General features: G+C 47.3%; 1 protein-coding gene across 1 annotated transcript in view; it reads right to left on the reverse strand.

Moving 5' to 3' along the window:
• Window positions 1-17386, reverse strand: part of LOC140373555 (leucine-rich repeat and fibronectin type III domain-containing protein 1-like protein) — a 76761-nt gene that overhangs the window by 43046 nt on the left and 16329 nt on the right. The window contains exons 3-5 of the mRNA XM_072460110.1: window positions 16679-16879; window positions 11877-12043; window positions 7041-7281 (exon numbers count right to left, since the gene is read on the reverse strand). Coding sequence (XP_072316211.1) covers window positions 7041-7281; window positions 11877-12043; window positions 16679-16879 — 609 coding nt within the window. The remainder of the gene's footprint in view (window positions 1-7040; window positions 7282-11876; window positions 12044-16678; window positions 16880-17386) is intronic.

Genomic DNA, 17386 nt, shown 5'->3' on the forward strand with positions numbered 1-17386 from the left:
ATATGGAGCAGTGGGACAGACAGTATATGGAGCGGTGGGACAGACAGTATATGGAGCGGTGGGACAGACAGTATATGGAGCGGTGGGACAGACAGTATATGGAGCGGTGGGACAGACAGTATATGGAGCGGTGGGACAGACAGTATATGGAGCGGTGGGACAGACAGTATATGGAGCGATGGGACAGACAGTATATGGAGCGGTGGGACAGACGGTATATGGAGCGGTGGGACAGACGGTATATGGAGCGGTGGGACAGACGGTATATGGAGCAGTGGGACAGACGGTATATGGAGCGGTGGGACAGACGGTATATGGAGCGGTGGGACAGACGGTATATGGAGCGGTGGGACAGACAGTATATGGAGCGGTGGGACAGACAGTATATGGAGCGGTGGGACAGACAGTATATGGAGCGGTGGGACAGACAGTATATGGAGCGATGGGACAGACGGTATATGGAGCGGTGGGACAGACAGTATATGGAGCGGTGGGACAGACGGTATATGGAGCGGTGGGACAGACGGTATATGGAGCGGTGGGACAGACGGTATATGGAGCGGTGGGAAGGACAGTATATGGAGCGGTGGGACAGACAGTATATGGAGCGGTGGGACAGACAGTATATGGAGCGGTGGGACAGACAGTATATGGAGCGGTGAGACAGACAGTATATGGAGCGGTGAGACAGACAGTATATGGAGCGGTGGGACAGACGGTATATGGAGCGGTGGGACAGACAGTATATGGAGCGGTGGGACAGACGGTATATGGAGCGGTGGGACAGACAGTATATGGAGCAGTGGGACAGACAGTATATGGAGCGGTGGGACAGACAGTATATGGAGCGGTGGGACAGACAGTATATGGAGCGGTGGGACAGACAGTATATGGAGCGGTGGGACAGACAGTATATGGAGCGGTGGGACAGACAGTATATGGAGCGGTGGGACAGACAGTATATGGAGCGATGGGACAGACAGTATATGGAGCGGTGGGACAGACAGTATATGGAGCGGTGGGACAGACGGTATATGGAGCGGTGGGACAGACAGTATATGGAGCGGTGGGACAGACGGTATATGGAGCGGTGGGACAGACGGTATATGGAGCGGTGGGACAGACGGTATATGGAGCGGTGGGACAGACGGTATATGGAGCGGTGGGACAGACGGTATATGGAGCGGTGGGACAGACGGTATATGGAGCGGTGGGACAGACAGTATATGGAGCGGTGGGACAGACAGTATATGGAGCGGTGGGACAGACAGTATATGGAGCGGTGGGACAGACAGTATATGGAGCGATGGGACAGACGGTATATGGAGCGGTGGGACAGACAGTATATGGAGCGGTGGGACAGACGGTATATGGAGCGGTGGGACAGACGGTATATGGAGCGGTGGGACAGACGGTATATGGAGCGGTGGGAAGGACAGTATATGGAGCGGTGGGACAGACAGTATATGGAGCGGTGGGACAGACAGTATATGGAGCGGTGGGACAGACAGTATATGGAGCGGTGGGACAGACGGTATATGGAGCGGTGGGACAGACGGTATATGGAGCGGTGGGACAGACAGTATATGGAGCGGTGGGACAGACAGTATATGGAGCGGTGGGACAGACAGTATATGGAGCGGTGGGACAGACAGTATATGGAGCGGTGGGACAGACAGTATATGGAGCGGTGGGACAGACAGTATATGGAGCGGTGGGACAGACGGTATATGGAGCGGTGGGACAGACGGTATATGGAGCGGTGGGACAGACGGTATATGGAGCGGTGGGACAGACGGTATATGGAGCGGTGGGACAGACGGTATATGGAGCGGTGGGACAGACAGTATATGGAGCGGTGGGACAGACAGTATATGGAGCGGTGGGACAGACAGTATATGGAGCGGTAGGACAGACAGTATATGGAGCGGTGGGACAGACAGTATATGGAGCGGTGGGACAGACAGTATATGGAGCGGTGGGACAGACAGTATATGGAGCGGTGGGACAGACAGTATATGGAGCGGTGGGACAGACAGTATATGGAGCGGTGGGACAGACGGTATATGGAGCGGTGGGACAGACAGTATATGGAGCGGTGGGACAGACAGTATATGGAGCGGTGGGACAGACAGTATATGGAGCGGTGGGACAGACAGTATATGGAGCGGTGGGACAGACAGTATATGGAGCGATGGGACAGACAGTATATGGAGCGGTGGGACAGACAGTATATGGAGCGGTGGGACAGACGGTATATGGAGCGGTGGGACAGACGGTATATGGAGCGGTGGGACAGACGGTATATGGAGCGGTGGGACAGACAGTATATGGAGCGGTGGGACAGACAGTATATGGAGCGGTGGGACAGACAGTATATGGAGCGGTAGGACAGACAGTATATGGAGCGGTGGGACAGACAGTATATGGAGCGGTGGGACAGACAGTATATGGAGCGGTGGGACAGACGGTATATGGAGCGGTGGGACAGACGGTATATGGAGCGGTGGGACAGACGGTATATGGAGCGGTGGGACAGACAGTATATGGAGTGAGACAGACAGTATATGGAGCGGTGGGACAGACAGTATATGGAGCGGTGGGACAGACAGTATATGGAGCGGTGGGACAGACGGTATATGGAGCGGTGGGACAGACAGTATATGGAGTGGTGGGACAGGAAGTATATGGAGCGGTGGGACAGACAGTATATGGAGCGGTGGGACAGACAGTATATGGAGCGGTGGGACAGACAGTATATGGAGCGGTGGGACAGACAGTATATGGAGCGATGGGACAGACAGTATATGGAGCGGTGGGACAGACAGTATATGGAGCGGTGGGACAGACAGTATATGGAGCGGTGGGACAGACAGTATATGGAGCGGTGGGACAGACAGTATATGGAGCGGTGAGACAGACAGTATATGGAGCGGTGAGACAGACAGTATATGGAGCGGTGGGACAGACAGTATATGGAGCGGTGGGACAGACAGTATATGGAGTGAGACAGACAGTATATGGAGCGGTGGGACAGACAGTATATGGAGCGGTGAGACAGACAGTATATGGAGCGGTGAGACAGACAGTATATGGAGCGGTGGGACAGACGGTATATGGAGCGGTGGGACAGACAGTATATGGAGCGGTGGGACAGACGGTATATGGAGCGGTGGGACAGACAGTATATGGAGCAGTGGGACAGACAGTATATGGAGCGGTGGGACAGACAGTATATGGAGCGGTGGGACAGACAGTATATGGAGCGGTGGGACAGACAGTATATGGAGCGGTGGGACAGACAGTATATGGAGCGATGGGACAGACAGTATATGGAGCGGTGGGACAGACGGTATATGGAGCGGTGGGACAGACGGTATATGGAGCGGTGGGACAGACGGTATATGGAGCAGTGGGACAGACGGTATATGGAGCGGTGGGACAGACGGTATATGGAGCGGTGGGACAGACGGTATATGGAGCGGTGGGACAGACAGTATATGGAGCGGTGGGACAGACAGTATATGGAGCGGTGGGACAGACAGTATATGGAGCGGTGGGACAGACAGTATATGGAGCGATGGGACAGACGGTATATGGAGCGGTGGGACAGACAGTATATGGAGCGGTGGGACAGACGGTATATGGAGCGGTGGGACAGACGGTATATGGAGCGGTGGGACAGACGGTATATGGAGCGGTGGGAAGGACAGTATATGGAGCGGTGGGACAGACAGTATATGGAGCGGTGGGACAGACAGTATATGGAGCGGTGGGACAGACAGTATATGGAGCGGTGGGACAGACGGTATATGGAGCGGTGGGACAGACAGTATATGGAGCGGTGGGACAGACAGTATATGGAGCGGTGGGACAGACAGTATATGGAGCGGTGGGACAGACAGTATATGGAGCGGTGGGACAGACAGTATATGGAGCGATGGGACAGACAGTATATGGAGCGGTGGGACAGACAGTATATGGAGCGGTGGGACAGACGGTATATGGAGCGGTGGGACAGACGGTATATGGAGCGGTGGGACAGACGGTATATGGAGCGGTGGGACAGACAGTATATGGAGCGGTGGGACAGACAGTATATGGAGCGGTGGGACAGACAGTATATGGAGCGGTAGGACAGACAGTATATGGAGCGGTGGGACAGACAGTATATGGAGCGGTGGGACAGACAGTATATGGAGCGGTGGGACAGACAGTATATGGAGCGGTGGGACAGACAGTATATGGAGCGGTGGGACAGACAGTATATGGAGCGGTGGGACAGACGGTATATGGAGCGGTGGGACAGACAGTATATGGAGCGGTGGGACAGACGGTATATGGAGCGGTGGGACAGACGGTATATGGAGCGGTGGGACAGACGGTATATGGAGCGGTGGGACAGACAGTATATGGAGCGGTGGGACAGACAGTATATGGAGCGGTGGGACAGACAGTATATGGAGCGGTAGGACAGACAGTATATGGAGCGGTGGGACAGACAGTATATGGAGCGGTGGGACAGACAGTATATGGAGCGGTGGGACAGACGGTATATGGAGCGGTGGGACAGACGGTATATGGAGCGGTGGGACAGACGGTATATGGAGCGGTGGGACAGACGGTATATGGAGCGGTGGGACAGACAGTATATGGAGTGAGACAGACAGTATATGGAGCGGTGGGACAGACGGTATATGGAGCGGTGGGACAGACGGTATATGGAGCGGTGGGACAGACGGTATATGGAGCGGTGGGACAGACGGTATATGGAGCGGTGGGACAGACGGTATATGGAGCGGTGGGACAGACAGTATATGGAGCGGTGGGACAGACGGTATATGGAGCGGTGGGACAGACAGTATATGGAGCGGTGGGACAGACGGTATATGGAGCGGTGGGACAGACGGTATATGGAGCGGTGGGACTATTAAAGATCATGATCTCTGGTTTATATGATTCAGTATTTGTGCTCTTCATATCAAATAAAAGATAAAGGTACTTTAAATTGTTTTACATGCTAATAACCAGGTTTAAAACAACACATTTATCTTGTTCTTATGACGCCGCGATGCTGCGCGCGCTTGTGGGCCCCTGAAACTGCTGGGGGGCCCCTAACTTTTTTAGATAGGGGGCCCCCCTGGCCCCTAACTTTGAAAATCTATTTCTCAGCCTGGATTGTGAAGCTGAATGACACATGTTCAGGGCTAACAGCGTTTGTTGTAGAGTCTGTCAGAATAAGGTTTATTGCCTTTGTTCATTGACAATGGCAATAAACCTTATTCTGACGGCAGCAGAAACGTCTCCTTCACACAGCGAGGGTGGATCAGTCTGAAGCTGCTCTCCAGAGCGGACAGTGTCCTGCAGGGGACAGAGTGTCCTGCAGGGGGCGACACTCATGGTCCAGCATAGATGTGAGTTTAGCCAGGACCCTTCTGTCCCCCACCTCCTGCACCGAGTCCAGAGGACAGCCCAGGACGGAGCTGGACTTCATGATGACCTTGTCCAGCTAACCCACTACGCAGACAATGTTCAATTATATTTGAACAAACCAGTGTGATGCCATTTCTGGTTGCAAACTAAATATACAAAAAAAAACTGAAATTAAATATTTTTGCCCTTTTGAAAGACCAACCCATTTAAGTGGCAAACGGAACCACTGAGATATTTGGGTGTGGTCCTACGTAAAGATTTATCAACAATAATGGAGAAAAAATGATACCCCTCTTTTTACTCATATAAAAAAAACAATATTTCTTTGCCTATTCCGGATTCTACCAGTCTCCATCCCCAACCGGCTCAAAAAAATATATAGGGTTAAAAACTCTACAATCTATCAAAAGGAAAAGGAGGCTGGAGTTTGCGTAGTCTGAAAAAATACGTTATTTCACATCAGAGCGTTAGTGTACTGGTGTGACCGAGAAAATGAAGCTCAATGGAAAAACATTGAGAGTAATGTTGTGCTGGGGGTTCCTGTACAGGCAGATGACAAATGGTTGAGTCATTTGGAGGAGCTGGGGAAGCCATCAGTGCTTACAACATGGAAAGAACTACCATCATTTTCTTCAAGCTGCTACTTTTATCACACGCTTTGAACCCTGCAGTCTATACAACAGTGGAGCTAATTTGTAGATTTTGACTTACTGGCTAACGACCACTCTAGCAGGAAATGCAAGATTTTGACACACTGTAGAAGGAGACATCGGTGGAAGCACTGTCCCGAGGATTGTTCAGAAGTGCTATGTGTTTTATTACAATCCGACTCGTATTCACAAAGAAATTAGTCTAATGAGGAACTGAATCTAGACACGGTTAAACGCAAAGATACTTGAGTACCACTATCACATGTTTAGGGACTGTCCTGTTGCTCAAAATATTGGAATAAAATTAACAATGCACTGCAGACTGTTTTTGACATTGCCATCGCTCTCAATATGAGAACTATGTCTTTGGCCCTCAAAACCCCTGGACACAATCAACGGAGACCTTGGGAATGTACTTTTGGTGGCAGGAAAAAAGGCCATAACAAAGAAGTAGGTGACACAAACTGCACCAACGATCAAGGACAGGACTGACATCATTACTGACATCAGACAAAAGGAAGAAAATGACACATTTGAAATTTGACTTTGGACCAATTGGTACTTTTATTTTAAATTAATTTTGACATGATTTTGTTAGTATTTAACAATGGGAGCTTGGGACATTTGTCTAAGGACATGGGATGCTGGGACATTGCTAAGTCCCCATGAACATTGTTTAATCTGTTTTTTCACTGTCGCTCCTCAAGACAACTGCTGTTGTGATTTTGGGCATTACAAAAATAAATTGAATTGAATGTTTAGTTGTTTTTTACTTGTGTTATCATTAGTCATTTTGTGTTCTGTTCAGTTCTGTTTATTAGTTTATAAAATACATTTTACATTTTGCGTCTATGAAAGTTTATGTGTGCAAAGACACACATTTCTACAGTGTAATTGTGGTTATTATTGGGGAATTATTTCCTTCTTCTCTGGATATGATTTGTTTGCTCCACTCACCTCTTTGATGGTCCAGAAGTACTTTCCTGCCAGGTCAGTGGGCGAGGCGCAGGTCTCCAGGTCGTCCTCCCGGGTCAGACGCCGTAGCCACACCAGCTCACAGTTACAGTGCAGTGGGTTCCCTCCGAAGCTCAGCACCAGCGAGCTCAGAGGAGAACCTTTGGTCTTAGCATAGACCGGAATCCGCAGGAACAGTGGGTCAGGAGGGATCTTCTTCAGCTTGTTGGAGGTCATGTCCAGTCTGCCCAGGGACAAAACATTTTTCACTGAGGTTAACTGATGACTACACATTCTCTTAAGGGACACTAACTTATGCTGTACCCGATTTTCTAAATGTAATAAGATAAAAATCTGTTTGTCTAATGTACAGTAAACAACAAAAGTTAATTAGTACCGTAATTTTCAGGCTATAGAGCGCTCCTGAAAGCCAACAAAATTCACAAAGAAAAAGTAAATGGTACATATACGGGCTGCAACTGTCAATCTGATCCGTCTTTATTCAAGATTTAAAAAATGGTCTATTCTGGAATAGATTGTTTGTGGATTAGAAAAATGGGTGTGCACTAGGGTTCATCTCCCTCTAGATGTCAATCAATCCTATATTCTTCATTAATTTATGGAACTTCTTATTTATTTTCCTCCAATGCCTCTTGAGTTCGAAACGTCCGATGTAGGTTGAATGCAAAGATACAAAATGTCGTTAGATTTTGATGTTCAGTGTTGTTCAAATGTGTCTCTTGTAAATACATAATGTCTATTCTTTCTGTTTCATTTTTGTTAAAATGTTTGACCGTTTGATTGGGTTTATTGTATTGATCTTGGCATTGATATTTTAGAACGTTTTTAATCCCTCTGGTCGAACACGACATACAAACACAAGAACCACAAAACACAAAACAGATGAAAAGATGAAATAGAAACCAAAAGGGTTCATGCTGGAGACAAGCACCGAACCCAAAACCTCATCATGAATATGATCGTAAAGAGGAGGGAAGTCCATTCCTTGTGAAGGGCCCCTCGAAAAGCTCCCCGGGAACTCCTGGTTCCAATCCTCTCAAAGAACTGGTTACACTGCCTCCCCAGTTCACCACACCCCCTGCTGCCCTCTACATGTAATTTCCATTTCCCCACAAATCCACGCTCCAACTTTTGGCACAAAGTAAGTAAGTCATTTTTATTTGTATAGCACATTTAAAATCCAACGTGCTTCACAATGAAAAAGACAGAGATTAAAAAAAATATTCAAACAGCAGACAACAACAGACAGTAACAAAAACCACAGAAGAAACAGGCAAGAGACAAGATACAAGTGGCAAACAATTCCAGTTCTTTCACAGGCTCAGCAGCTGTTAAAAGCAAGTCTGAAAAAATAGTTTTTTAAAAGAGATTTAAAAACAGTCACTGAAGATGCTAATTTAAGGTCTGTTCCAGAGACGCGGTGCATAATTACTGAAAGCCCGGTCAGCTTTCTGTGTGCGGGTACAGGGCGTGTCCAGGGGTACGGGGTGTGTCCAGGGGTACAGGGCATGTCCAGGGGTACGGAGTGTGTCCAGGGGTGTGTCCAGGGGTGTGTCCAGGGGTACGGGGTGTGTCCAGGGGTGTGTCCAGGGGTACGGGGTGTGTCCAGGGGTGTGTCCAGGGAGGGGTGTGTCCAGGGGTACGGGGTGTGTCCAGGGGTGTGTCCAGGGGTGTGTCCAGGGGTACGGGGTGTGGCCAGGGGTGTGTCCAGGGGTACGGGGTGTGGCCAGGGGTGTGTCCAGGGGTACGGGGTGTGTCCAGGGGTGTGTCCAGGGGTACGGGGTGTGTCCAGGGGTGTGTCCAGGGGTACGGGGTGTGGCCAGGGGTGTGTCCAGGGGTACGGGGTGTGTCCAGGGGTGTGTCCAGGGGTACGGGGTGTGTCCAGGGGTACGGGGTGTGGCCAGGGGTGTGTCCAGGGGTACTGGGTGTGTCCAGGGGTACGGGGCGTGTCCAGGGGTACGGGGTGTGTCCAGAGGTGTGTGGGATGCAGCTCTTAGTGGGCGTGGTAGAGTGTAAAAATGAAGCATGTTTGAGACATAACCTGGAGCCTGTCCATGTTGTGATTTAAAAACAGTCAATGACACTTTATAAAGGATTCTAAATGTGACAGAAGCCAAGGCCAGGACTGGAGTCATGTGCTTATATTTCTTTGTCCCGGTAAGAAGTCTAGCGGCTGCGTTTTGTATAGTATAGATAGTCCAATCTTGAAGTAATAAAAGCATGTGTGACTTTCTCAAGGTCTACTGCAGTTAAAAATGATTTTAATTTAGCTACAGCTTTTAGCTGATAGAAACTGCCCTTGACAACAGCATTGACCTGTTTATCAGATTTTTATTCTGGATCAAAAATCACTCCAAGATGTCTGAGCTGTGGTTTCAGAGACGGGGTCAGGGAGCCTAGGATTCCTCTCAAGCCTTCGGTTTGTTTAGTCGGATCAAACAGATTAACATAAGTGTCATTTAACTGTAGGAAACTGTGAGCCAAGTTTTTATGTCCATGATACAGTCACTGAGCCTTTCAATCGAGCACTGGTTTCCAAAGGACAGAGGCAGATATAATTGCAGATCATCAGCAGTGAAAAGAGACATTATACAGCGGAAGCATGTACTGTATAAGGAGAAAAGAAGAGGGCCCAAAATAGATCCCTGCGGTACTCCAGAGGTCATAGCGGCAGGTGCAGAGAAGCATGACCCAATGTTGACTGTGTAGGTTCTGTGCTTTATGTATGAAATAAACCAGTGAAGAGCCAAACCCCTCGTTCCTCCACAGTTCTCCAGACGCTCGATGAGTACGTCATGGTCCAAATCCAGCAAAACCAAAACAGAACCATTTCCAGAGTCGCTGCTCAGCGACAAGTCATTGGTCACCTTCAGTAGAGCAGACTCAGTGCTGTGAAATGCCCCAAAACCTGATTGAAAGACCTCATAGATACTGTTCTCTTTTAAAACAGCCGATAGTTGAGAGGACACAACGTTTTCTAAAACTTTGCTCAAAAAAGGCAGTTTTGATATTGGTCGATAGTTACTTAAAACACTAACTTCTAGGTTGGGTTTCTTTAAGAGAGGTTGAACTATGGCCTGTTTAAAACAATGAGGAAATATGCCATGTTCTAGGCTGGAGTTTATTATAGCCAGAACATCCCAGATCTCCTTAAAGAACCACGAAGGAATTGCATCATTTGCAGAGGTTGAGCTTTTCATGTGTGAAACAATATCAGACAGATCAGCGAAAGATATCGGTTCAAAACATTCAAAGGCCACAGTGGCTGACTCATACATACAAGGTCTTGGTCCAGAGATAGAAATGTTGGACCTGATGTTCTCAACCTTACAAGTAAAGCATTTTAAAAATTCTTCACAGTTTTTGAGAGGATGTAATTAGACACAGAGTTTATGTACTAAAGCAGACAGCCATCTTGGAGCATAAGCTCTGATGTCAAACAAAGAAGACGCACTTGCCTCTGTTCTGGAGGTCTCCTCTGACCTTTGCAGGCTTCATGGCATGTTCCTTCACACAATCGTTAAGAAACCTCATTATCAGGCTTTGTGGCAATGTGCTCTTTCTATTGTGGGAGGGACTTCAACTCCTGAGCCGACAAGGAGCTCTGGGAGGATCTTCTTCCAGTAGCCCCACAAGTTGGGCTTCCGTGATCTGGACTCCAGGATCTTATTGTTCATATTATTGTTCTCTGTATATCTGCAGCATTATCACCTTGACCCGCAGCACTTCCATCTCAGCCCTCATCGTCTGCAGATCATCCGTATTATCCGTATAATATGTTGCTCCGCTTCAGCCATGCGTGCTCCGCTTCCTCCCCCCACTTTCAGCTCAGCGGCTATCACTTCTACTCAGTGGCTATCACTTCCGCTCTAAGCGATGTCATTTCACATTTTGTTTCACACATCATGAGCGCCAACCGATGAATCGTCATCTCCTCTTCTCCTTACGATGGGAGGAAGCTGTGAGAATCTTTATCTGGGCCCACGGGAATCCGTCCCTCCGAGGGGGAAGAGCTAGCCGCCCGCGAGCCGTTAGCCTCAATAGCTCGTGAGGCGGGCTGTTTTCCAATGGAGCCACGGGTTGGCAGCTTTGTTTGTCTTGACCCCATAGCGTTACCAGAATTGTGTCTTTCCTTGGTTATTCTTCTCTTTTTAAACTTTTGGGGATTATGTGGGTCAAATTATTATTTTAAAGTTAGTTTCTAGTTTGAATGTGCTGTGATTTGTTTCTGTGCTAATTGTGTTCTTTTTATTTTGTCCTGGTCATGTCCTGATCATGTCCTGGTCATGTCCTGGTCATGTCCTGGTCATGTCCTGGTCATGTCCTGGTCATGTCCTGGTCATGTTCTGGTCATGTCCTGGTCATGTCCTGGTCATGTCCTGGTCATGTCCTGGTCATGTACTGGTCATGTACTGGTCATGTCCTGGTCATGTCCTGGTCATGTACTGGTCATGTCCTGGTCATGTCCTGGTCATGTTCTGGTCATGTTCTGGTCATGTACTGGTCATGTTCTGGTCATGTCCTGGTCATGTCCTGGTCATGTCCTGGTCATGTCCTGGTCATGTCCTGGTCATGTCCTGGTCATGTTCTGGTCATGTACTGGTCATGTCCTGGTCATGTCCTGGTCATGTCCTGGTCATGTCCTGGTCATGTCCTGGTCATGTTCTGGTCATGTTCTGTTCTGTGTTCTATATGTTTAACAATAAATAAAAAAAAAGAGAATGTATTTAAAATGTTTCAATATACAATAGAAATACTCGTTTAACTAGATGACTAATCAAAAAAAGAATCCCTGACTCTTGGTTTGTGGGTTCATACCTTGCCAGTTTGTGCAAGTTGGAGAAAATTCCCTCTGGAACGCTCTCAATCAGGTTGTGGTCCAGGCCCAGTGTGTTCACGCTGGACAGCAGAGAAATGGTGTCCCACGGGATCTCCACCAGGTTGTTATAGCTCAGGTCCAAGTCCTCCAGGGTCTCCAGGAAGTCCTGAGGAGAAAAAGGGTCATGTGACAAGTTCAGAGGAGACCCAGAGCAGGCTGGCCTGGTCAAATCTGAACTTGAACACAAACAGTAGGAATGGATGATATTATGTGATATCAAATCACATGATATGATTTCAAACATCAGTATTGGTAAAATTACCCGATATACTGTGTTGTGGCAGTAAACCCAGTACATGACACAGTGGCTACATAAATGTAAGGCTTTCCAGACATGTGTTCCACAAAAGTTAAAGGTCACCTGACAGGTCACCTGACAGGTCAAAAACACTGTTATTAAAGACACTAGTGCGATCTGTCTGCCAGAACTGTAAGTCGTTCTAATACTTTCCATGAAGCCTCATTTGTACATGTCACAGGCGACATGTCACAGGCGACATGTCACAGGCGACATGTCACAGGCGACATGTCACAGGCGACATGTCACCTGTGACATGTCACAGGTGACATGTCACAGGCGACATGTCACCTGTGACATGTCACAGGCGACATGTCACCTGTGACATGTCACAGGCGACATGTCACCTGTGACATGTCACAGGTGACATGTCACCTGTGACATGTCACTAGTGTCTTTAATAACAGTGTTTTGACAGAGGCAGGAGTTTCTAAGTATGTCACCTGTGACATGTCACAGGTGACATGTCGCCTGTGACATGTCACCTGTGACATGTCACAGGTGACATGTCACCTGTGACATGTCACTAGTGTCTTTAATAACAGTATTTTGACAGAGGCAGGAGTTTCTAAGTAGTTCATTTAGCACTAATTCATAGGGCTTCAAATGCCCCATCATTAGTATTCACATGCCATCACTTCTAATAGATACACATACATTCACACCATCAAGAAGAATTGTTCTGCAATTAGCAGCACTTGGTAGCATTAGCCACACCCTACATGGGGGAAGGCTGGCTCCTTTACCTTTAGAGCTCATAGCTAATTCATAGCTACTGTAACTGTTTACATTATACATATATATATATATATATATATATATATATATATATACATATATATATATATATATATATATATATATATATTGTAACAGACAGTTTAGACTGGTGAAGTGAAATGTTAATGTTTTGGGGACATACTTGTGAAATTAAGAATAAAATGTGTTATTTTAAGCAGAAACTCCTTATTTGTTTAATAATATGAACTATAACTATATATAAATATATATATATATATATATATATATATATTTATATATATATATATATATATATATATATATATATATATATATATATATATATAAATATATATATATATATATATATATTTGATAAATCATTAAATGATGAATGGTTTACAAAATATACAAAGAAGTAACATATTACCCCTAAGCCTTGATGACTGCTCTAATCGACAGCTGCAGCCCTACATGGGAGGTGCAGAGGTGTTTGCCCTTCATGTGGGAGACGGGGTTCAATAATGTGAATGATATGTTCTCTCGGTGTCGTGTGGTGGTGTTCTGTTTATGTTGAAATGATTATTTTCAAAGTAATTTTTTGCACTATTTCTGACCAACAGTACATTTTGTGTATTATACTCAGACTAAGTCTATTTTTATACTATTTTTTATGTATATTTTTTACAGTGCTGGGATGTGAACTCCAAATTCTCCTCCTCATTTGGGGTCCACAGACCCACCAGTATAGACCTGCAGATAAGATAGTGCACTGTGTAGGAGGAACAATTAAACCAAAATTGTTCTTTTAACTGGCCCCTACATTTTTGTGCCTGACCTAAAAAACAATTACAAAAATCTGAAATACAATGAGCCATGTTAAAGGCGTAATGGCCAATTTTTTTTGCGCATGTGCACTCCCCCCGTGCAGGAGCAGAGAAAAGCCTCGCGGCTACACCTGCCTTTGTTTATTAGTGCGACGGATCGAATCATCTCTCGTCTCCTGTAGATTTTCGTTTCTTCTGAGCTCAAACCGTCTTTCTCTGTCTTAATTTTGTCCTGTAACTGAGGGAACTATATTATGATAGATCAATGCGCCTAGACACAGGGAAACATGTACGAGGCTCTGCAGGTGAACGAGGCTCTGCAGGTGAACGAGGCTCTGCAGGTGAACGAGGCTCTGCAGGTGAACGAGGCTCTGCAGGTGAACGAGGCTCTGCAGGTGAACGAGGCTCTGCAGGTGAACCATGGCTCTGCAGGTGAACCAGGCTCTGCAGGTGAACCAGGCTCTGCAGGTGAACCAGGCTCTGCAGGTGAACCAGGCTCTGCAGGTGAACCAGGCTCTGCAGGTGAACGAGGCTCTGCAGGTGAACGAGGCTCTGCAGGTGAACGAGGCTCTGCAGGTGAACGAGGCTCTGCAGGTGAACGAGGCTCTGCAGGTGAACGAGGCTCTGCAGGTGAACCAGGCTCTGCAGGTGAACCAGGCTCTGCAGGTGAACCAGGCTTTGCAGGTGAACCAGGCTTTGCAGGTGAACCAGGCTCTGCAGGTGAACCAGGCTCTGCAGGTGAACCAGGCTCTGCAGGTGAACCAGGCTCTGCAGGTGAACCAGGCTCTGCAGGTGAACCAGGCTCTGCAGGTGAACGAGGCTCTGCAGGTGAACGAGGCTCTGCAGGTGAACGAGGCTCTGCAGGTGAACGAGGCTCTGCAGGTGAACGAGGCTCTGCAGGTGAACCAGGCTCTGCAGGTGAACCAGGCTCTGCAGGTGAACCAGGCTTTGCAGGTGAACCAGGCTTTGCAGGTGAACCAGGCTCTGCAGGTGAACCAGGCTCTGCAGGTGAACCAGGCTTTGCAGGTGAACCAGGCTTTGCAGGTGAGCTGTAGGTGCATCCTATGATTGACACGTGGCAGGACTAATCAGCAGTCCACGCCACGAGGAAATGAGACTCAGATTTGGGCCAAAAAAAGTCCATTCCACCTTTAAACAGACCAATATCATAATAACTAAATATTTCAACCATTTACTAAATCAGCCCATGTTTTTGTATTTTTTCAGATTTTAAATATGTTTATAAGTTTATGATCACCATAAAAAGTACATATATATTATATTTAAAAATTACATCTTGTTTTCATTTTTACAAAAGGGAAAAAATACTTTTTTGATTTGACTTTTACTCATTGATAAACATTGGTACATTTGTGAGAAACCACAGTAAGATGAACATGCTTATTAATATTAGCTGCAAGAATCCACCTGGAGCATCCTGACCAAAGCTGCTCCGACATTTGGAAAAGAAAAGGACTGGAGACCGACAAATGTGTATTTCTGCCAATTCAAACTGTTTTGTGACACATTCTATTTACTGTAATGTTTTTGCTGTTAATTCATTTTCATCGTTTTTTAATGAAACATTAAGACAGGGGCTTCTCTTCAGGGGCTTCTTCTGGGGCTTCTTCAGGGGCTTCTCTTCAGGGGCTTCTTCTTCAGGGGCTTCTCTTCTCTTCAGGGGCTTCTTCAGGGGCTTCTCTTCAGGGGCTTCTTCAGGGGCTTCTCTTCTGGGGCTTCTTCAGGGGCTTCTTCAGGGGCTTCTTCAGGGGCTTCTTCAGGGGGTTCTTCTGGGGCTTCTTCTGGGGCTTCTCTTCAGGGGCTTCTTCTGGGGCTTCTCTTCAGGGGCTTCTTCTTCAGGGGCTTCTCTTCTCTTCAGGGGCTTCTTCTTCAGGGGCTTCTCTTCTCTTCGGGGGCTTCTTCTTCAGGGGCTTCTCTTCTCTTCGGGGGCTTCTTCAGGGGCTTCTTCAGGGGGTTCTTCTGGGGCTTCTTCTGGGGCTTCTCTTCAGGGGCTTCTTCTGGGGCTTCTCTTCAGGGGCTTCTTCTTCAGGGGCTTCTCTTCTCTTCGGGGGCTTCTTCTTCAGGGGCTTCTTCAGGGGCTTCTTCAGGGGGTTCTTCTGGGGCTTCTTCTGGGGCTTCTCTTCAGGGGCTTCTTCTGGGGCTTCTCTTCAGGGGCTTCTTCTTCAGGGGCTTCTCTTCTCTTCGGGGGCTTCTTCTTCAGGGGCTTCTCTTCTCTTCGGGGGCTTCTTCAGGGGCTTCTTCTTCAGGGGCTTCTCTTCTCTTCAGGGGCTTTTTCTTCAGGGGCTTCTTCTTCAGGGGCTTCTCTTCAGGGGCTTCTCTTCAGGGGCTTCTCTTCAGGGGCTTCTCTTCAGGGGCTTCTCTTCAGGGGCTTCTTCAGGGGCTTCTTCTTCTTCTGCCGGCGCTTGTGAGAGCTGCTGCTCGTTGCAACGCTCACTCTGGAATTTCCCCATTGTGGGACAAATAAAGGCTGATCTTCTCACGTATTTTCTGATGGATATATTATTGTTTTAAAGTCTCTACAAACAACATGAATACGGCCATGTTTCCAACTCTTAGTAAAGGTAGATGAATGAGAAGGGAACTTTCATTTGATGGCACTGCCAGGAAACACCAGTTTGATTAGTTCACAGTTATTGTAGATGTAAAAAAGTTTTAAATCCAAGAAAAACTTGAAATATGCTGAGCAGGCTCTTTCAGTCTAGAGTAAATACATCTATGTATAGATTATTTTCTGATTTTGAAACTCTACTTCACCTGAGGAAATGTAAATATTCTAAATTATTCCATGGCCTTTAGATGTTGGGTGGGCACATGAAGCCATTCTGCTGCTCTCTGCAGAGAGAGGGGTGCTCACCTGGAAGGCACCCTCAGAGATGCTCTGCAGCTGGTTGTTGGCCAGAATGAGGTGGCGCAGGTTGACCAGGCCCTGGAAGTGCGTGTCGTCCAGGCTTGTTAAGCGGTTGGCGTCCAGGTGCAGTGCGTGCAGCTCTTGGAGGTCAGCAAACGTGTAGGGCCAGATCTGATTAATGGTGTTCCGGCTCAGGGTCAGATGGATCTGTAAATACAGTGAACAATGATGAACGAGATGGCAATAACAACATGTTATGCTCACAACATAATAAGAATTATTGTATGTGCTGCAGTTCAATTACTGGACTTTTTTTCCACAAAGCGTTTTACAAATGTAATTTGCCCTCCTTAATGGTGGTATGGAAGATTTTTTTCAGCAAATTTTTTATCATATTTCCTCGTGGCGTGGATAAATCATTTGTCCTGCCACGTATCAATCATAAAACGCACCTACCGCTCACCTGCAGCCGCGTCAGGCTCGTCCCCACGTTTCCGCGTACCTAAGCGCATGGATCTATCATAATATAGTTCCCTCAGTGTACGGGACAAAATGAAGACGGAGAAAGACAGTTCGAGCTGACGCAGAAGTGGACAGAAATCTACGGGAGACGAGAGATGTGATGCGCTCTGTTGCGCTAATAAACAAACGCACGTGTGTGTTGTATCAGTCCACACGGGGGAGTGGCATGTGCACGGGGGAGTGGCATGTGCA

Source organism: Eucyclogobius newberryi, unplaced genomic scaffold (genome assembly GCF_026437365.1).
Source record: "Eucyclogobius newberryi isolate DKJ021-1_F unplaced genomic scaffold, fEucNew1.0.hap1 SCAF_10, whole genome shotgun sequence".
NCBI classification, from domain to species: domain Eukaryota; kingdom Metazoa; phylum Chordata; class Actinopteri; order Gobiiformes; family Gobiidae; genus Eucyclogobius; species Eucyclogobius newberryi.